The sequence below is a fragment of the Jatropha curcas genome, chromosome 4 (genome assembly GCF_041381405.1).
Source record: "Jatropha curcas cultivar XTBG-Jc1 chromosome 4, XTBG_Jcur_1.0, whole genome shotgun sequence".
NCBI classification, from domain to species: domain Eukaryota; kingdom Viridiplantae; phylum Streptophyta; class Magnoliopsida; order Malpighiales; family Euphorbiaceae; genus Jatropha; species Jatropha curcas.
In genome coordinates, this window is record NC_143154.1 from 4,775,803 (window position 1) to 4,797,895 (window position 22,093).

A 22,093-nucleotide genomic window follows, 5' to 3' on the forward strand; every position below is an offset into this window, starting at 1 on the left:
AAATTTATGTGTTGGCTTATATTTTTTGTTTAGTTTGATTTGGACCCTTACATTTTTTTTTTTTGGTAATATGGACTGTTTTAAATTTAAAATCATAAATTAAACCAATAAATTAATTTGTCAAATATTTTAAACTAAATTAAATTAATCTATTTTCCTATAAAAAAACATAATCTTTTTAAATTATGATTTTAGATTTATCAGTTTGCAATTTGCACCGACAGCGCAGTCAAAGAATACTCCGAACTAATAAAAAAAAAGCAGGAACTCCATTCGCACACGCCACACCCACCAAGCACTAATCTGGAACCTTCTCTTCAATTTCCACTGCTTGCTTTCACAGTTTCACTTATTTATAAGCAGAGTACCACTCCCACATTCTCTTCTCTTCAATATTGCTTCTTGATATTGATCTTGGCTTCAGACACTAACAGTTCTTGCTTCTTCATCTTGTCCGAAAAATTTCTTCATTTTGTCCGAAAACACTCGAAATAGTTCTTACTGCTCTATCTTGTCCAAAAACACCCAACCATGGCTTATTCTTTTGTAGAGAATACGAGATTTTACCCTTCAACATCCTCCTTATTGTCCTTGTACGCTTCATTTTCCACTTCCTTAATGCTCTTGCGTAATGTTTACCATGAATTAGTACCCAAGAAGCTCGAGACTTTTCTTGTCTCAAAATTCTTGCTCTTCTTCTCTCGTAGAAAATCATCTCCTTCTTATGATAACTTCATAATTGATGATTCGTGGGACGGTCTTGATCGCAACAAACTCATAGACGCAGCAAGATTCTACTTGTCTTCCAAGATCGGCCCTAAAAACAAAATTATCAAAATTGGTAAGTTTAGAGGGCAAAAGAATGTAACAGCTGCCTTAGTAGAAGGTGAGAAAGTTGTTGATGTCTATGAAGGGATAGAAATTACCTGGCAATTTGCAAAGCAAGAAAACGACGATCGATCCAAGAATGATAAATTCTATAACAAAGGTTATTTTGAACTAAAATTTGAAGATCAATATAGAGAAAAAATCTTTAATGGTTACTTAAACCATATTCTGGATACTTCCAAGGCCATGACAAAAGGCGAAAAGGTTTTAAAGCTTTATACAAGGTCTCGCGGTGGTTGGGATTCCATTGATTTTCGACATCCATCGACATTTGATGCGCTAGCGATGGATCACAATCTAAAGAAGTCTATCATAGATGATATAGATAGGTTCTTGGCAAGGAAAGACTACTATAAGAGAATTGGAAAGGCTTGGAAAAGAGGATACTTACTTTATGGTCCTCCTGGCACTGGAAAATCAAGCTTAATTGCAGCTATGGCTAATTACCTCAAGTTTGATGTGTTTGATTTGGAGCTGGCCAATATTACTTCTGATGCTGATTTGAGAAACGCTATGCTGGATATTGATAGAAAGTCCATAACTGTGATTGAGGACATAGATTGCAATTCTACTGCGCATAATCGATCAAGATCAGAATCTGATGATTCTGATGATGTCCAGGTTAGTATCTGTTCTGTTTTGGTCTACTCTCTTATGCTCTGTTTTGTTGATACTTTTATTTTAGAAATGGGATAAGTCTACTCTGTTTTGCTCTGTTTTGTTGATATTTTTATTTTAGAGGTGGGATTGGTTAAAACTTGTTTTTGTTTCTCTTAATTTGGATCAATCAGCAATTTTCGCTCTCTGGTCTGCTAAATTGTATTGATGGATTGTGGTCAAGCTGTGGAGAAGAGAGGATAATAGTGTTTACGACAAATCACAAGGAAGTTTTGGACCCAGCATTGCTTCGTCCTGGCAGAATGGATATGCACATTCACATGTCATATTGTACCAGTGAAGGATTTAGAGTTTTGGTGCACAATTACCTTGGAATTAAAGAGCATAAACTGCTAGAAGAAATTGATGGGTTGATACAAAGTGCGGAGGCCACTCCTGGTTCTTTGGCTGAGGAATTATTGAAGAGTGATGATCCTGATGTTGCTCTTGGAGAAGTACTCAATTTTCTTAAGCAACAGAAAATTAAAAAGGATAATGAAGATAAAATTGTAGAAGAAAAGGTAAGCTCTGTTTAGTGAATCTAATTTCGTCTTTCCCTTTTTTTTAGCGTAGTTATTGAGTTTTTATTAGAAAAGAAATGTCCAGCCTTTCTCCAGTGACTAATTGGATTCTCTACAGTTGGAGGTTTATTATTAAGTATTTTGATGAGAACTTACAAATTATCTTGTAATTTTCACTTTTACTAGATTTTTTATTATCTTATAATATCTCGTAAAAGTAGAAATTATCTTGCAGTGAAAACATTTAAGAAATAAATCATTTTTTTAAATAAAATTCTTTACTTTTTTTTATAATATATGGACAAATTAGATTTCTGAAAATCCATTTTATTGGGAGGATTGAAAACTTTTATGATCTACTGCCTAAAAGAGAATACAACTTATGGATATATGAATTGTTGGATTGAAATGAGAGACAGAGAGTGTGGAATTAAGGTGGAAAATGAAGCAGCCAAACAAGACATGGCCTTTTGTGATTTAAATCATCCCCTTCCCACCCTTCACCACCACTCTCACATCCTCCCATTACCAAGTTGCCTCTGACGTCTGTCCAATGCAGCCACCACACTTCTTGCCCCACCATATACGCCACCACACCCGACCCAAACCTCTTACTGGTCAGGTCACCACCGCCCTTTGTCCCTTTTCTTGTCTTTCTTTACATGCCGTTCGGTCCCAATCAGAATCACAATCCTTTTCTTTAGTATTCTCCAGGCTGCGTCGTCTTATTTTTTTTTCAAAAAAAGTAATGCATATTTTATTAATTAGGGTTCCCGTTTTTTCACAATTAGGGTTTAATCTATTTACAAGCCAAACCCTAGTTAGATAACTTTACATTTTTTTTAGTTTTAACCATTGCATGAAAAGTTGTATTCCTCCGTTGCGAAATGATCGAGAGATCTAAAATTTAAAGTCATCGATGTTAGATATAATTTTTACTTTAATATAATTCGAAACTTAACATTTTTTTAAAAAGATTTTACCTGAATATTAGATTAAGATTCTTGGCATTTGGTCTTATTAGGACAAATTAACGGGTAGTCCAGCTAAATCCAACATTGATCATATACCCCACATAACTGAAAGTGCACGTCAATGTACTTTAATCTGAAAATTAATCCCACTTAATATAATATTTGGATATATTATTTCTTGGTTTAGCGTAATTAATTCTTGATTATAATAAAAAGAAGAAAAGTATGATTGATTTTTTTTTTTTTTTGGGTATTAGTTCCAAATTCACATATCAGAAACTCAGAAATTGCATTTCATCTAAGTAAGAATCACAAGCTGTCTACAATAGGAAGCTAAAAATCAAATTGCATCCAACTTTGCGTGTCAGAAATTGTCTTTGCTAAAAAACAATTGACAATAAAAAAGATAAAAACAAATCATTTTGACATGTGACAACTAGCAGCAATATTGTAAAGCTGCATGCTTAAATTGACATGCGAAAGCATACATGTTGATTCTCTACAGTTGGAGGTTTATTATTAAGTATTAACTATCTTGTAATTTTCACTTTTACTAGATTTTTTATTATCTTATAATATATTGATAAAAATGTCCTTCTTTTTTAACTCACTTAACTTTTACTAAAAATGTATATTTTTTACAAATCATTTTGTTTTTTCACATGTCATGAAAGTAGAAGTTATTTTGCAGTGACAACTTTTACGAAATAAATCTTTTTTTTATAAAATTCTTTACTTTTTTATAATATATGGACAAAAATATATTATTTTGTATCGAACATTTTTACGAAATTTTTTATTTTCTTATCACATATTTATGAAAATATAAACTATTTTATCATTCATTTAACTTTACTAGAAATATTAGTAATATAACCGTGCTATGCACAGTTAAAAAAAGTAGAATAAAGTAAAATTGAGAGAATATATATATAATTTATAGATTTTTGAATAAATTTTCTCTTATTATGTTATTAAAAAATATTATAAAGATATATCAATAGTAAAAAAATTATATAGCGAGATTTTTTATTATTAAAGTAAAAATTAATAGATAGGGATGTATTGAGGAATATAGATTAAAAATATTAAAATTTATAGAGATAAATTTAAAAAAAAAAGTAAAATGAAAGGTGGTAAAATTCATTAATTTGATTTATTTTAAAATTAATGTAAAAAATAATTAACTCGTTATTTCATTAAAATTCATGAATGAATAATTTATTTTAAATAATTAAGTATTAACTAGATGAAAAATTACAAATTTTCTTGTAATTTTCACTTTTACTACATTTTTTATTATCTTATAATATATTGATAAAAATGCTCTTTTTTTTTTTTACTAAAAATGTATATTTTTTTACAAAACATTGTGTTTTTTTACATGTCATAAAAGTAGAAATTATTTTGCAGTGACAATTTTTACGAAATAAATCATCTTTTTTATAAAATTCTTTACTTTTTTTATAATATATAACAAAAATTTATTATTTTGTATCGTACGCTTTGACAAAATTTTTTATTTTCTGATAACATGTTAATGAAAATATAAACTATTTTATAATTCATCTAACTTTACTAGAAATACTAGCAATATGCACGGTTAAAAAAAAGTAAAATAAAGTAAAATTGAAAGAATTTATATATAATTTATAGATTTTTCAATAAAATTTTTTTATTATGTTGTTAAAAAATATTATAAAGATATATTAATAGTAAAAAAATATATCGTCATTTTTTATCATTGAAATAAAAATTAATAGATAGGTATATGTTCAGGAATAATGGATTAAAAAAATTGAAATTTATAGGGATAAATTTATGGAATTTATGGAAGGCACGATCTCTTGGCTTTTCTGGCATGGAATTTATGGAAGGCACGAAATGAATTTTGCTGGTCGGCAACCTTGTTGCAACCCGCCTAGATTGCATGCATGGTTTCTAATCATTGTATGGAATGACGTTCTTTTGTTAATTTAAGCATAGCTACAGGACAAAGAATTTTGCATGGAAATGGGTCAAGTGTGGGGCCGTGTGTCAACTTGGATAATGTTGGTTGGCATGCGTTTTGTGATGCTTCACTATTTCCAAGAAGATGTAACAGGTGGTGCGGTGGTGTTTGAGGATGGTGAAGGCATGTTCTTGCAAGCAGTGTCTAGTCATTCTGTGGGATGCAAGCCGCTTGCTACAGCTGAAGCTTTGGCTTTTCGTTCTGCTCTACTTTTTATTGGTGCTCATTATCAGTCTAGTGGTTGTATTTTTGTTGATTGCCAGGTTTTATTTTGTGCTTTGAATTCTCAAACTTTAGATTTTTCGGAATTTGGGATTATTGTGGAAGATTGTAAGCAACTCTTAGTTGATAGGCCGGATATTCAGATTTGATGGATTCGGCGTACTATGAATGGTGCTGCTCATTCCCTTGCTAGAGCATCCATTCGCTTTTTACCATTTTGTATTTGGGAGAGTGTCCCTAATGTTCTCCTTTCCCATTACATTTAATAACATAGTGGTCATTTTTTCTTCAAAAAAAAAAAAATTTTAAAAATAGTAAAATGAAAGCTGGTTAAATTCATTAATTTGATTTATTTTAAAATTAATATAAAAAATAATTAACTCATTGTTTCATTAAAATTCATGAATAGATAATTTATTTTGTTACAAATTAATACATTAATTGAATAATTCATTGTTATTAAACTTTATCATTTTTAAGAACTAATAATTAATAATAATTATCTAAAGTCATTAATACATTAAATAACCGAATCAAATCAAACCAAACTAAAAACACTTAATCTAAATAAATCTAAATCAAACCAAATAAAAAACACTAGCTCAAAATGAATTCAAACTAAACCAATACATTAATACATTGAATAATCAAATCAAACCAAACCAAAAACACTAATTCAAAATAAATCCAAACCAAATCAAACTAAGTCAACACATTAATACATTAAATAATCAAATCAAACCATGCTAAGTGAAAGCCTAATTGGAGAAATATTCCACATGTCAAATTAAAATGTCAAAATGGATATGCCACATGTCAACTTTCTAGGAATAAATGTTTGCTATATATATATATATATATTGATGTGTTAACTACACAACTGTAATCCTTCTTATAGAATGTTTAAATATGAACATAATATTTTATATGCACTGCATTATTACTGTTAAATTTCTTTTTTGATTTAAGACATTTTTGACCATTAACTACATGGTTTTACCATGATACGGATTCAAAAAATTTTGTGCAGATAGAGAAACTATCTTTTTATGTTATTTGGCATGCTAACCTACCGTAAAAAGTACATATTACTTGTTGTGTGAGTGTGTGTGTATATATATATATATATATATATTCTTTGCAAATTTCTTTTTTTTTTTTTTTTTGTTTTAGTAGAAAAAATGTCTTTTTAAATTACTTCACAAATACATATCATTGTTTTTAATTAGACATTTTTTTTAAAATTTCATTTGGATAAATATTTTTTTAAATTGGTGGAAATATCTTTTATAAATTACTTTTTATTTATTTTAATAATTTTAACCCCATTCTTATACCAAGAAAAGAATTTAACCATGTCCACTAGTTCTTAAATATATATTATGATATTATAAATCAAGTAAAGAAGAATTTACAAAAGATAATTAAAATGAGATAAACTAAAAGGATATGTAAATTAAAATATTAAATTTAATAAAGTGACACAATTACTTTTGCAAAAGTTAATAGCTAATAATGAAGTATAATATAAGTATTTGAAATAACAAAAATTAACCGGTTAATATTAACATATTCGTTAAGAGAATTAATAAGAACTTTTAATGATAGCATTTATAAAAAATTATGTAATACTTGCGTTCTATAATATTTGTTACATTTTAGAAAATAGTTTGTTCTAAAATACTTGTCACATCTGTAGTTTTAAGAAGTAATAAATCACTTTTTTTCATATTTACCCTTTATATATAACAAATATTCCCCCTTCCCAAAAAGATCTTCCACCTTTCCTTTTTGATTTGTTCCAAAATATAATCCACTTTTTTTTTTTTTTTTACATTATAGTTAATTCTTAAATTGTCTACTCTACGCTTATTAAATTTTACTATTTTCAATAAACCCTCATTGATTCTTATTTATTATTTCAATATAATAATTGCTCATGTTATTTAAAATGGACATAATAGGAAAGTTGTATGATTACAATTGTCCTTTAACCATAATAACGTAATAATTTGCCAATCAAATGGTGGTCTGGTTGGTCTTTTCACTTATGTAAAGAGTAGAAGGTCTAGAGTTATGCAGCCTATAGTATTATTTCGTTTCATAAAAACCTCTAATGAATTAAAAAAATTATTTAATAGTAATTAAGCAATCATTTTGTTTTTAAGCTAAATAGGAATTTTTTTACCTATTATTGTATAGTTGGTTTCTCTTGCATTCTAGCATCCAATAGCTAAGTTTTAAACAATAAAATCTAATGGTTATTAATTATTCACCATGATGCAGAATTATTAACATTCTGTACTGCACTGTAGTTTGTCACTAATTATAGTAGATATCTCATATTATCAATTTTTCTGACAGATACAAATTATTTAATTTTTTTTTTACTATATTTGCACATTTCTTTTTTCAATTTTACTAACATACAATTTGGAATGCTACATATTTTTAATTATTTATTTAAAATTCAGAAAAAATACAATAATCCAAATACATATTTCCTGGAAAATTGTGTGGATTCATGAAAGTTTTTCAATTTCATATTCAAAATTAAAATTTTTATTAATATCCAAAAATATTTATATAAATATTTATTAATTTCAAATGCTGAATGGAGTGTGACGCCTGAAATATTGTTTACCTGGACTATTGAAAAAGTAAAGTTATTTATGTTTTCTGATGTCATTCTTGAAATTGACCAAAAAGACATAAAAAAGAGAATAAAGTTTGTTGGTTGTCATTTGCAAAGTGACCTGTACTACTAAGTTCTTCAAAGATTCCCATTTGCTAAAGTAAATTTCTTTTACAGGGCGTTTTGTCCTTCCCTTCACCAAAAGGGTAATTAAAGCAATCACATTTGGATTCATCCATCTTCAAATTCAATGATTGGAATAATTTCCAAATCATTCAATTATGAAAATAATGAAATTAACACTATATTTATAAAATCATCAAATTTCAGTACTTTTTCTTGGCAAGAACCTGCATCTAAGTCCAATCAGTCAGAAAAAGAAAACTGCATTTCTTGTACCCAAAAGCTTCCTGTCATATTTCCAGGGAAAGAAAAGAAATAGTAACACAGATAAAAAAGTAAATTTTCTTTCTTTTTCTTTTTCCCCTCTAATTAAAGAAACATTGGAACTATTACAGAATGTTTGCCGTTCCAATGCAGATCAGTGGAAAGGGGAGAGTGCAATAAGACATTTCCTTTACACTATGTTTGGATTGGTGGAAAATAGAAGAGGAAAGAAAATTGAAAAGGAAAATAGTACAATTTTTTTTTTCCTTCACTTGTTTGGAAATGGACAAATATATTTATGCTCTTCTTTATCTTTTTTTTTTCCTTCCTTAATATGTCACTGTGAAAGTGGCACGGAAAACGGATGGACTGGCCACTGTGAAAGTGGTTCAGAAATTGTACCACTGGTCCATGGCCCAATTCCCCCTTTTTTTTTAAAAAAAAAAACAAAAACAAGAAAAGAGAGAGCTATGCTTTAAGAATTACAAGAAACACCCACCAGATCATGTAAAAGTCATGATCAAGAAGATAATGAGTGCCCAGGGTAATCTTGCTAGCCAATTTTGATGGCTGAATACATAAATTAATCATTGTACTTTATAATTTTAATTTTATAGTACTTTGAACTTTATGAATGATCTATCGGTATTTAAACTTATAAATTTTAATAATACTAGACACATTTTGACACAATATTTATAATTTTTAAATTCTTTGATTTTTATCTGCAAAATATCAATTTTATATATAACTAGCATAACTCTTTGGAACAAGTGCTATGTGTAGCTTGAAGGCACATCTAAGCTTCTTACATTGCTTGAGGTGTGTGTAGATGCTGGATAGCATGGCCTGGGGATGCTGGGAAGCATGCATTGCCCGTGCTAGAGCCTATCCACTTGTGATTAGTCTTGTTAAAACTAGCTAGTGTAGTCCTTATTGGATATGGTTCAGTCTAGTTGTGTTGTGGGCTTTAATGTGAGGGCCAAGTGTGCTTAGTTAGTTCATTCCTCATATGGAATGTAATGTTTTTAATGGGTTTGGGCCACAAATAATTCTGCCAGTCCATGTCCTTGTCTTCTTTGGATTAGTTACTTCATATCCTTTAAGGTTTAGACTTAGTATAAAAGCTTTGTTATGTTGTTAACTAAGGATGGTTGATCAATATTGAAATTTCAGAATTGTTCATGCTTTTTGGCGTGTTCTTTGATTAAAACGATTGTGAGATTGTTTTCCTTTAATTGCATCAAGATTCAAGGTAAACTTATCAATTTGTTTGTAGCATTTATCTTGTTCTTCTTTACTTTATTGTTGGTGTTCTTGCTTCCATAAGCGTGGGATGCCATAGAGGTGAGTTTAGTTTGATCTTTAAAGCTATTCCATCTTGTCATAGAGTTCTTAGAATTAATTTCCATAAGGTTCTGCGTCATATTATGCTAATATATCAAAATAAGATTTGATTGGCTATGCAGATGCATGTTATTTATCAGGTCCATATAATGGAATCTCAGATAAGGTACTTATTTACATGTGGAGGTACAGCTTTTTCGTGGCGTTCTACGAAACAAACTATAGCTGCTGCTACTTCTAACCATGCAAAAAAAATTAAGCAAGTAGAGAATGTGTTTGGTTGAGGTTCATAATTCAATATATTCAAAGTGCAAGCAACCTATCTTTCCAGAAAGAAGTCCCGACAATATTGTATGAAGATAATGCTGCATGCATACATCAGTTAAAGGAAGGGTATATTAAAGGAGATAAGAAAAAGCATATTTCACCAAAATTTTTCTTCACTAATGACCTTCAAAAGAATGGTGACATCGATGTTTAACAAATTCGATCGAGTGACAACCTTGCTGATTTGTTCACTAAAACACTTCTTACTACAAGTTTTGAAAAGTTGTGCACAAAATTGAAATATGTAGACTCAAAGATCAACTAATATCTTCGTAAAGGGGAATAACTACGCACTGAACTTTTTTTTTCCCTTTAACCAAGGTTTTTTCCTATTGAATTTTACTAGTAAAGGTTTTCGATGAAGCAGTATTTTATTGCGTATTTTCAAAAAGGAACAATGTTCTCTATTTCCTTCACTAAGTTTTTCTTTTCCCATAGAGTTTTTTCTATGGAATCAGTTCATCCTTGCATTTATATTTAACTTCATGTCGGTTTGAAGAAGAAAAAGATTAATTTAGTCCAAAGAGATCCCAGGTGTAATAGCTTTGAGTATATTTTACCTGGATTTTAGCTTTCATGAGATTGTGATAGGAATTGTTCTTTTCCTCATGATTTTGATTAAATTGTGATTAGTAATTGTATCCATACATTACGGGTTGGAAAAATATGTTCAAAATTGCTAAAATTTTCTCTGATCCTGTAATGTTATTGTTTTTTCCTTTTGCTGGGCTGTTCAACCTTTATCTTAGCAAAAAGAATAAGTGCAATGTTGCGGAAATTGTTAACAGACGGCTCTGTGCGGCAACCATTATGGCGGATGATGTCAAATCGACGCTCCACTGTTAGTTGTTAAACTTATTTTTTTTTATTTTTAGTTTGCTGTCATAACCTTCAGCTGGAAATTGTAGCTGTAAGCATTTAAGTTTTTATTTGTTTTATTTCTCCATAAAATAAGGACTAGTTAGTTAATGTGTTGAACTAGTTTTTAGGAAGTGGCTTAGTGGAAGTAATGTGTTGCTGAATTGTAGCAGGAGATTTGTTATTTTTCATTATATAAGAAAAACGGTGTTTGTTACTATCTGTAACGCACCACAAAAAGATTGTTAATTCTGCGTGTCTCTGCTTCTTCTTTATCTCTGTTGTTTACATTTGGTATCAGAGCCTCAAGATCAAGGCCTGATTTCAACAATATCTCATTTAGAAATTGAGTGGTCAAGAAGAGAAAAGAGAACAAAAACAGAGAGAGGAAATGAGTGAAACAAGCCAAAACACAGGTGCGACTGGAGATGATATCTCGAGTGAAGCTGGTGTACGAATTCAAGAGAAGGAGGGATCCGTTACACTCAAATACCCAATGCTGACGAGATGTAATTATGCAGCTTGGGCAATTAAGATGGAGGTATTCATGATGGCACAAGGTGTTTGGGAGGCAATTGAGTCACCAGAAACTGTTGATAATCGCAAAGATAAGATGGCATTGGCAGCCATTTATCAAAGCATTGGAGAGGACACACTGCTGCAATTGGGTGCCAGGAAAACAGCCAAGGAAGCTTGGATCATGTTGAAAAACATGAATCTAGGTGCAGACAAGGTGAAAGAAGTGAGGACGCAGACACTCTGGCGAGAGTTTGAAGCATTGAAAATGGGAGACTCAGAGAGTATTGATGAGTACTCTGGGAAACTCACCATAATTGTCAACAAGTTGAGAGGCCTTGGCAATACTGTGGATGACATCCAGGTAGTAAAGAAACTCTTACGATCCACCTCTGCAAAATTTCTTCAAATTAATTCAACTATTGAGGAGTTCAGTGATCTCAAAACAAAGTCAGTCGATGAGATCATTGGATCACTCAAGGCTCATGAAGAAAGGTTGCAAGGGTTTGGAGAAAAAGAAGAAACGGTACTCCTCACTCGTGCAGAATGGAAGGCACGAGAGAATGCAAAATCCTTTAAGAAAGAAGGAAAGGATCAAAGTAGTTCTAGAGGAGGCAGGGGACGCGGTCGTGGAAGAGGTAGAGGTCGTGGGCAAAGTGACTCACATCGTGGAGATGAAGGGGGGTCACAAACCCAGAAAAAGAAGTTTGACAAAAGTAAAATTAAATGCTACAATTGTTAGCAAATGGGACACTTTGCATCAGAGTGTTCTTCGAAAGATGAAAAACTCAATCTGATAGAGAAGCAGAAGGATGAGGAGTCTTCATTGCTGATGATAGAAACGTGTGAAATAATGAATACACGTGACAAGGAGCCAGACGTTGTTATGCTGAATGAAACCATAGTGCCACCACCAACAAACGTTGGAGCCGAAAATTCCTGGTACTTGGATACTGGAGCGAGCAACCACATGTCAGGAGAAAGGAAAGTGTTTCGTGAGCTTGACACATCAGTTGTTGGAAAGGTAAGATTTGGAGACAATTCTGTGATAGACATCTGTGGACGAGGGATAGTGCTTTTCAAATGCAAAACTGATGAGCATTTGATATTGTCACAAGTCTATTACATACCTAATCTCAAAAGCAACATAATGAGTTTGGGACAACTTGATGAGAGTGGAAATAAAACTGTCATAGAAGATGGCATTATGAAGATATATGACAGGGCCAGAAACTTGATCATTATGGTGAATAGACAGTCTAACAGATTGTACGTGGCAAAACTGAAGCTTGCGGAACAGGTGTGTTTGATGGCAAATATCAGTAATGATGGATGGCGTTGGCACGCAAGATATGGACATTTGAATTTTCATTCCTTAAAAAAATTAATTGACAGAAGAATGGTTGAAGGCTTGCCTAAGATAACCCAAGTCAATCAATTCTGCGATGGGTGTTTGATTGGAAAACAGCACAGAACTCCTTTTCCACAATCAGCAACATATCGTGCAAAGGAGCCATTGGATCTCGTCCATGGAGATTTATGTGGTCCTATCTCACCAGTCACTTGTGGAGGTAATAAATATTTTATGTTATTGGTGGATGATTTTTCACGATTTATGTGGGTGTTTATGTTGAAGAACAAGAGTGAAGCACTGGTGATATTCAAAAGGTTCAAAGTCAGTGTGGAAGTTGAGAAAGGCAAGAAGGTTAAAAGTTTCAGAACTGATCATGGTGGAGAGTTTATGTCTGTCGCTTTCAAAGATTATTGTGAGAATGAAGGTATGAAGAGATTTTTTACTGCACCATTTTCACCGCAGCAAAATGGCGTAGTAGAAAGACGTAATCGAACAGTTGTTGAGATGGCCAGATGTATGTTAAAAAGCAAAGAAATGCCTGCAAAGTACTGGGGAGAAGCTGTTAGAACTGCCGTGTATATACTGAACAGGTCACCAACAAAAGGAGTTGAAGGAGGTACCCCATATCAAGCTTGGTTTGAGAAGATACCGAAGGTTCATCACTTTAGAATCTTCGGGTGTCTTGCTCATGCCAAGAATATATCTTCACATCTTCCTAAACTTGCTGACAGGAGCGTGAAGACTGTTCTGTTGGGATACGAAGATGGGACCAAGGCTTACAGACTCTTAGATCCAAAGAAGAACAGACTTATTGTGAGCAGGGATGTGTCTTTCGAAGAAGAGAAGAAATGGTGTTGGGAAGAGAATGCAAAAGACGAAGATGAGCAAGGAGGAACATTTACCGTTCAACTTTCAGAAAAACAGAGCAGAACAGAGGAGGAGAATTATGAACAAACTGAAGTTGATCGAGGTGAAAGACAAATAGAGAATTCGTCCTCAACCTCATCAACGCCAGCAGTACCTCAAAGGCGTCATCATCAAGCACTTTAACTCCTAAAAAATTCAGATCTTTAGAAGAGATTTACAAACAACTGAACGAAGCAGAGGAGGAAGCTAGCCTTTGTTTTCTTTCTATAGAGGAACCGACCTCATATGAGGAAGCCTCTAAGAATGAAAATTGGAGGGATGCCATGAAGTCTGAAATTTTGTCCATAGAGAAGAACAGAACGTGGGAACTTGTTGATTTGCCGAAGAATCATAGAGCAATCGGCATTAGATGGATTTTTAAACTGAAGAAAAATCCAGAAGGAAAAATAGTGAAGCATAAGGCGAGACTCGTGGCGAAGGGTTACGCACAGCAGTATGGTATAGATTACAGCGAAGTCTTTGCACCTGTGGCCAGATTAGAAACTGTGAGATTAATTTTGGCTTTTGTAGCAATCAAAAACTGGGAAGTACATCATATGGATGTGAAGACAGCCTTTTTGAATGGAGAACTAGAAGAGGAGGTGTACGTAGCTCAGCCAGAAGGGTTCGTCGACGAAGAAAATCCAAACAAGGTACTAAAACTTCGTAAAGCCTTGTATGGATTAAAACAGGCACCGAGGGCCTGGAATTTTAAACTTGATCAGTGTTTGCAATCGATTGGTTTTATTAGATGCCCACAGGAATATGCTCTCTACAAGAAAATGAAGGGTGCTGAAGCTATGATAGTTGGAACTTATGTGGACGATTTAATTATAGCCGGCTCAAACAAACAGTTTATTGCTCAATTCAAAAGGGAGATGCAGCAGAAATTTGAAATGAGTGATCTTGGGCTATTGAGTTATTATTTGGGCATAGAGGTGAGGCAAAATGATGAGTCAATCACCTTATGTCAGGCTGGGTATGCTCGAAAAATCCTAGAGAAGCTAGGAATGGGGGAGTGCAATCCTTGCTCAATTCCCATGGAACCAAGAACGAAGATGAGTAAATTTGGGAATGGAGAACCTGCTGTTGATGAAACACTATACAGAAGTGTTATCGGGAGCTTACGTTATCTGGTGAATACACGGCCTGACATAGCCTACTCGGTTGGTGTGATGAGTAGATATATGGAGACACCAACGACTTCACATCTCACAGCTGTGAAGCAGATTTTGAGGTATGTGAAAGGTACTCTTAATTTTGGCTGTATTTATGAAAAGAAGCAGTCAAATATGGAGCTTGTAGGCTTTAGTGACAGTGACATGGCAGGAGATATCGATGATAGAAAGAGTACAACTGGTGTGCTGTACTATCTGGGAGAAAATCCTATAACTTGGGTGTCGCAGAAGCAGAAGGTTGTGGCTTTGTCATCATGTGAGGCCGAGTATATAGCTGCGACTGTTGGAGCATGTCAAGGTGTATGGTTGGGAAGAATTTTGAGTGACATCAGTCAAGTACAAGTGAAAGCCAGGCTTAATGTTGACAATAAGTCAGCTATTGCGTTGGCGAAGAATCCTGTTTACCACGATCGAAGTAAGCACATTGATACCAGGTTTCATTTTATTCGTCAATGTGTGCAAACTGAAGCTATTGAGTTAGAGTATGTGAAAACAGATGAACAGTTGGCAGACATTTTGACAAAACCTCTTGCTAGGCAACGTTTCCTAGAGTTAAGGGAGAAGATTGGTGTAAAGAAAGTTGCTTCAGCAAAGTAAAACAAGTTTAGGGGAGTGAATGTTAGTTGTTAAACTTATTTTTTTATTTTTAGTTTGCTGTCATAACCTTCAGCTGGAAATTGTAGCTGTAAGCATTTAAGTTTTTATTTGTTTTATTTCTCCATAAAATAAGGACTAGTTAGTTAATATGTTGAACTAGTTTTTAGGAAGTGGCTTAGTGGAAGTAATATGTTGCTGAATTGTAGCAGGAGATTTGTTATTTTTCATTATATAAGAAAAACGGTGTTTGTTACTATCTGTAACGCACCACAAAAAGATTGTTAATTCTGCGTGTCTCTGCTTCTTCTTTATCTCTGTTGTTTACATCCACCACCAACATATCCACCGCCGTGGATTCCATGTTGCTTCGCTCCCTTAAAGAACACTATCACGAAGTCTCCAGAATGAACCCTCCTCCTGTATTTATTTTCTCTCACCTTTTCTCATAATTATATGCAACTTCAAAACTCTAGGGTTTTATGTTTCTCTAAAACCCATTGTTGTCCAAGGTTTTAGACACTTACCCCACATTCCCCTGCATATTTGTCATAGTAAAAGTTTATATTGGATTTTCATACGATTCATTGAACTTATATATCTTGTAGATTGTTTTAAAGGATATTCACATTTTCAGTTATTCTGCTTATACAACTTTATATGGATGTATGAAGTTTTTTCGGATTATATTTTACGTATATATACTTTCTTATGTTCATTTATGGATGCATCTGTGCATGGAAGTAAAAGTGTATGCATTTTATGCATTGTAAAAGGTGAGCCCCCATCAGCCTTTACGGTATTAAAAGGGGCTTTAGATGGGAATGGACCCGTTCTCACTAGAACCTTTGGCAATGAGAAAATTAATATCTCTGTAATGCGCTTGGCCAATATCATTTCTGGAAGCGGAGGGGAGGATGATGACGATGACATAAACCAGTTGTTCCTTCACGTGGATGTGTCAAAGCCTGGACAGGAAAAATCTTTGCAGTTTCTATGCGGGCAATATCCAGATGCATTGGGAATTCATTCTGTTTCATTGAGACAGAAGGCTGATGACCCGGAGTTTCCATCTGCATATAATGGCCCTCTTTTTGAGTGAGTTTGGTTCTTGTTACCCTTTATTAATTGACAGTGGGCTAATTTTTAATAATTGTTTCTTATGGAATATTGAACTTAGTAATGTGTATGATGATTGAAAAAGGATTGACTTCTTTCGTACATGGATGATACAAGTCTTATTGAAACTCCTAGTGAAACAACACTGATTCAGGGCATTATAATTCATATAGAGAATTCTAGCGTGTTAGCTTTATGTCGAAATTATAAAAATGATTCACAAGGAATATGAAAATTTCACAGAGATGGAGAGTATATAAAGTATTAATATAGTTATCCTTATAAATTTTGTACTGTTCTCAACTTCTCATGCATGGGAAAGAAAGAAACTAAATTTATATTTGTAGCGGAACTGTGCTGTGATCACATGGTTATAAATTCCTTATGTTTGATCTGCAGAACAAATATAAGATACAAACATTATGATATTGTATTTGATTCTGCAGCACATACATTATCCTATTATTTTGTCTTCTGCTATTGATTTAGTAGTATTCTCCTGCAATGGAATAGGAACGCATGCCTGCTTGCAATTCTAACTCCATGAGGTACCTATGTTAGTGCACTTTGAGAGCAGTTCAGTCTTCAACAACATGGAGTTTTATCTTCGGAAAAAAAAAAGGAACTACACTATAGCATTTTGATTATTAATTAAATTTGCTCCCTTTTTGTGGAGTTACATCTTTTGCTAAGCTTTTACATTTGATTTAACAGGACTAGATATCATATTTTTGTATTGATTTGAAAGTGTTGGTTTCTCGCCATGTATTCTAACTTATGAATGTCTTAGGTTATTAGATGGATAGTGATTATTTATTACAACATTGTATCACAAGGTTCTATGAGAATAGCAAATGGTAGTGATATTTTGCCATCACAGTTGTACGTGAGCTTGTTTTTTTGTGTAATGGCAATAGATTGAGATTCTCATAGCTCAAGGAGCAAAATCTTAAGGTCGATGTGCTCCTGCGTAGTTGTTATTTTTGTTCTGTACATATTATTGAAATAACCTTGAGCTTTAGGGGCAGGACTAGGGACATGATTCACCCAAATCAATTGGTTACTTGGAGAAATTGTATATTATTCCACCTGTTATGGAGGCTTGGTCTTATTTAATGTCATTTGGCCCTGGTTTTCATTTCAAATAACAAAATTTTAGAACTTTCAATAGCATATGTAGGTTTTGGAATTGGATCTGTAGCTTTTGTGCAATAGCACAATATGCTCCAATTCGAGCTATAGGTTAGACAAATTGCATGATGAATTTTTGATTCCTTCTTATACTATAAGTTTTTGCAATATCTGCACTTTGCACTTTCCATTTAAGCTCCAGCATCTCTTAGCGGTTGAGTACCCTAGCAATCCCTCCATCTTTAATTAATTAACTTCATTTTATATTTATTTCAGTTGTTTTTCGCTTACCTTAAATTCCTTGCATAAGGAGGGCTGTGCAAGAAGACAGTATAAATGAAAAAGTGGTTTTGTTATGAGACAATTTTATCTTGTTTCTGTACTACTACCAGGATTAGTAATTGTCTTAATTATGTCAAGGTGAAAGTGTTATATGGTTGTTTTGATATTGTGAATTGAACCTTGGGAAAATCACATTCCGAAACTTCGAATTTGAGGTTGGGGAGTCAATTCCCCCACATTGAAATCCTATGCTTTTAGAACTGACATTTGACTTCTCTGAGTCCCAAAACCATCCAACTAGGATTTGACGTTGGGGACCGATAGAGATATACTATTAACCATGCATATGTAATAGTATAGCTATGAATGATTTTCTATTGACAATTATTTCTTTGTATTTAATTGGAAATTTGCATTAAATAAATGTTATTAGCATATAAACAATAATTGTGATTAGTACATTTTGTATGTATTTAATTGGACCAAGTAGAGAATGGATGTTTAGTACTGACTGTTAAACATATTCTCTAGGACATTAGAAATAATGTTTATTGTTCTTAATCTTGATTTATTTTAATATGAGCAAACATTGATTGTCTTGTGCTTTGATTCATTAAAGGGTGAGTTTCATTATTGGAATAATATTCTCGGTGAATTGGGCAAAGATATTTTGTGTTTGTGAAATATTAATTAATGATAGAATCCATGTCTCGGTTTAGAGATTGATGATGCACTTTAAGTAAGCTTATAAGGTTTCATAGTGTAAACCCTGCAGGTGGATATTGAATCCGACACATGAAATAAGTTGAGCGACAATCTTAAAGTTATATTGTGATTTAAATAAATTGTTAGTAAGTTATTTAAATGACAGCATCTGTAATCTTAACGTGGGGAACATTATTTTATTATGTTGTGGAATTGTAAAATAAATAAGGAGTTCAGTCATGAGTTTTTAGTGGAATAATTCATGATTAATTATAATAAGAATATGTTGGTCTACATAGGTTCTTATTATAATTAGTAGCCTGATTTATTTTATTCCTGCGGTCCCTATAGTGCCCTAATTATTTGGAAAGTTAAGGGTGTATTAAATAATAGATAAATTATTTAGTTTTAAAATAATTGATAATTATTTTAATTAAATAATTTTTTATTTAATTTATTTTATATTAAAAAAAAAATATCTTCCTATCGAAGAAAGTTTTTTTAATATAAGATTTGAAAACCCTAAGAATAGAGAGATGCACGTTATTCTATTCTCTGCCACTCAGAGAGTTCCAAAAGAGAGATAGTTAGGGATTACTGCAGAAGATCGTGGGTGACTCCAAGATCTCTGGAAAGAAGACCGGTGAGCGATTCTGCGCTTCAAGATGTCAGTTTATTGATTTGTTCGATAATGTTTTTAGTTTGCCTCATATGGTTTCGATGAGGGTTGTTTCCGCTTTATACCCGCTCCCATCAATTGGTATCAGAGCCATACGAAACTGTATGATGGTGGCTATTTTGTCATGTTTCAATCGTGTATCTATAATCTGTTTTGATTGTTTGAATGGTACATGGTTACAAGAGCTTCAAGAGTTTTTGAAGGACAGCAGCACAAAAGTGCAGTACCTGATACAACCTTTGTTTTTGAAACTGTGGTTTTTAATGGGCATTAATATAAAATATATATATATATATATATATATATATATATATATATTTTGGGTTTTGTTTCGATGAACAGGAGAGGGGCAAGAAGAGACGAAAAAAAAAAAAAAAAATTTTTTTTTTTGGTTTTTTGTTTTGAAGATCAGTAAAGGGGCAAGAAAAGATAAAATTTTGTGTTTCTGTTTTGATTTTTGTTTTTCGAAACTCAAGCTCGTCAGCGAGCTTGCTGCATCCGGACGGGGAGCCGGTGGCGGCGGGAGCTCGAGCATAGGCGTTAATGGAGGTTGAAGGGAAAAGAGGCAGCGGCGGCTAGGGCTTCTTCGTGAAGAAGAAGCTGCTGCTTGCCAAAATTCCCGTCTGGTCCCTCAATTTTTTTAAATTTTATATTTTTGACCCCTGATCTTTAAGTTTTTATTTTTATTTTTTTTGACCCTGAATCTTTCTGTTTATTATATTTTAACCCCTGGACTTTAATTTTTTTTTTAAATTTTGACCCAGAAAGTATCAGTTATTCCGTTTGGGCCCCCTGGAGTTATTTAAATTATAAAGTGACCCTGATTGGTTCTGGTTTTATTAAAATTGCCTAGACTATTTTCGGTTTTTGCAATTTTGGCCCAATAGTTTCTGTTTTATGCAAAATAGTCCAAACAAGTTTTGAAATTTGCGAAATGGCCCAGAATTTTTCTATTTTTGCAAGATAAACCCAGAATGTTTTAATTTTTTTTTGCATAAATAGACCAGAACACTAAATTTTTAACATTTTCAACCAAAAATGTTAATTTTATTAGCAAAATTGTCTTAAAAATATATTATTTTGCAATTTTGATTATAATTAATTTATTTTAATTATATGAATTAATTTGTGAGTGGTTTTTTTATTACTTTCTAGTTGTAATTATTTGCATTTCTTTCCCATCGGAAGATGTCATGTTTTAATATAATTACTGAACTAGTCTAATTTGTCTGTATTGATTTAACTCTCCATCTGAGTAAATTAATTAGTGACATGAATCAGATGTAATATTTTCTCACACATTAATGTTAATTTAAGAGGCATGTTATCTCCCATCAAGTAGTATGTGCCGGTCTTATCTAATTATAATATGCAAAACATGTGATTGGTTGAATTCTCCTATCGAGGTTGCTATTCATGAATGTTGTGAATGTGTATTTTTTTTTTTATTTGAATTGTGATATCAATGTTGTATATTTGCAATTTTGATTTATTCAATGTTTATTATTGATATGCTATTTTTGTTTAATGCATGATATAGAAATGGCATCATTCAGTCCCCTTGCAAACATCTTAACCCAAAACAAACTTGAGGGTCCAAACTATGTTGACTGGAAGAGGAATTTGGACATTTTGCTTACTGCTGAGGAGTATAAGTTTGTGCTTACTGAAGTTTGTCCTGAAAAACCCGGTGAGGGTGCCTCTGAGGAGGTCACCAGAGCTTACCAGAAATGGGTTAAAGCTGATGAGATGGCGCGATGTTACATTTTGGCTTCTGTGTCAAATGTTTTGCAACATCAACATCAGAAGATGGACACAGCTTTTGACATGCTCGAAAATCTCAAGGAGATGTTTGGAGATCAAACTAGTGCAGCAAGACAAAATGCACTGAGGGAGATTCTTACTTCCAAAATGGAGGAGGGAACTCCAGTTAGAACTCATGTCTTGAAGATGATGAGTCTTCTGAATGACATGGAGGTTCTTGGTGCTGAGGTTGACAATGCTACACAGATAAAAATGATCTTGAACACTTTGCCAGCCAGTTTTCAGCAGTTTCGTTTGAACTATAACATGAATAAGATGGATTTCGCTCTGTCTAAGTTGCTGAATGAGCTGGTGGCTGTTGAGACTATCATTAAGCAAGGAGCTGCACCTGTTGTGCTTAATGTTGAGCGAGGTTCTTCTTCTGCCCAGAACAAGGGTAAGAAGAAGAAAAATGCTCACAAGGCTAAGCCTAAAACAAGTGCTGCATCTACTAGTGCAAGTGTTGTTGTGAAAAAGCCTAAGGGTAAGTGTTTTCACTGCAAGCAACCTGGGCACTGGAAGTCACAATGTCCAACATGGTTAGCCAAGAAGAAGCAAGGTATGTCTCTGTTTTATATGCTGATAGTTGAAACTTGTTTAGCGGTGTTGACTACACTCCAATGGTGTGTAGATTCTGGAGCCACTAATCATGTCTGTAATTCATTGCAGGAGTTTCAGGTAACTCGTCAGCTAAATAAAGGAGATGTAAGCATTTTTCTGGAAGATGGCACAGAAGTTGCAGTTCTAGCTATAGGAAATGTTTCTTTGAATTTTGAGAATAATAGAACATTGTTTTTGAAGGATGTTTTATATGTACCTTCAATTAGAAGGAATTTAATTTCAGTTTCTAGTTTGAGCAAGAATGGATATTCGGTTTGTTTTAATGAATTTTATGATGATTCTGTCGTTATTAAATTTAGAAAACAAATGATATGTTCTAGCTCAATGATTGATGATCTTTTTATTCTCAAAGTTTCACCTGAACTGCAAATTCCTAAT

General features: G+C 32.9%; 2 protein-coding genes across 2 annotated transcripts; both read left to right on the forward strand.

Moving 5' to 3' along the window:
* The first annotated feature begins 263 nt into the window (after window positions 1-263).
* On the forward strand, window positions 264-2,271 carry LOC110010214 (AAA-ATPase At2g18193). Its single transcript, XM_089720855.1, has 2 exons — window positions 264-1,509; window positions 1,680-2,271. Exons 1-2 carry the CDS (start codon window positions 532-534, stop codon window positions 2,079-2,081), a joined length of 1,380 nt encoding a protein of 459 aa, XP_089576981.1. The 5' UTR covers window positions 264-531; the 3' UTR covers window positions 2,082-2,271.
* Window positions 2,272-11,218: 8,947 nt separating this feature from the next.
* Window positions 11,219-12,085, forward strand: LOC149496736 (uncharacterized). Its single transcript, XM_089720444.1, has one exon. The coding sequence runs from the start codon at window positions 11,219-11,221 to the stop codon at window positions 12,083-12,085; it is 867 nt and encodes a 288-aa protein (XP_089576570.1).
* The last annotated feature ends 10,008 nt before the right edge of the window (window positions 12,086-22,093 follow it).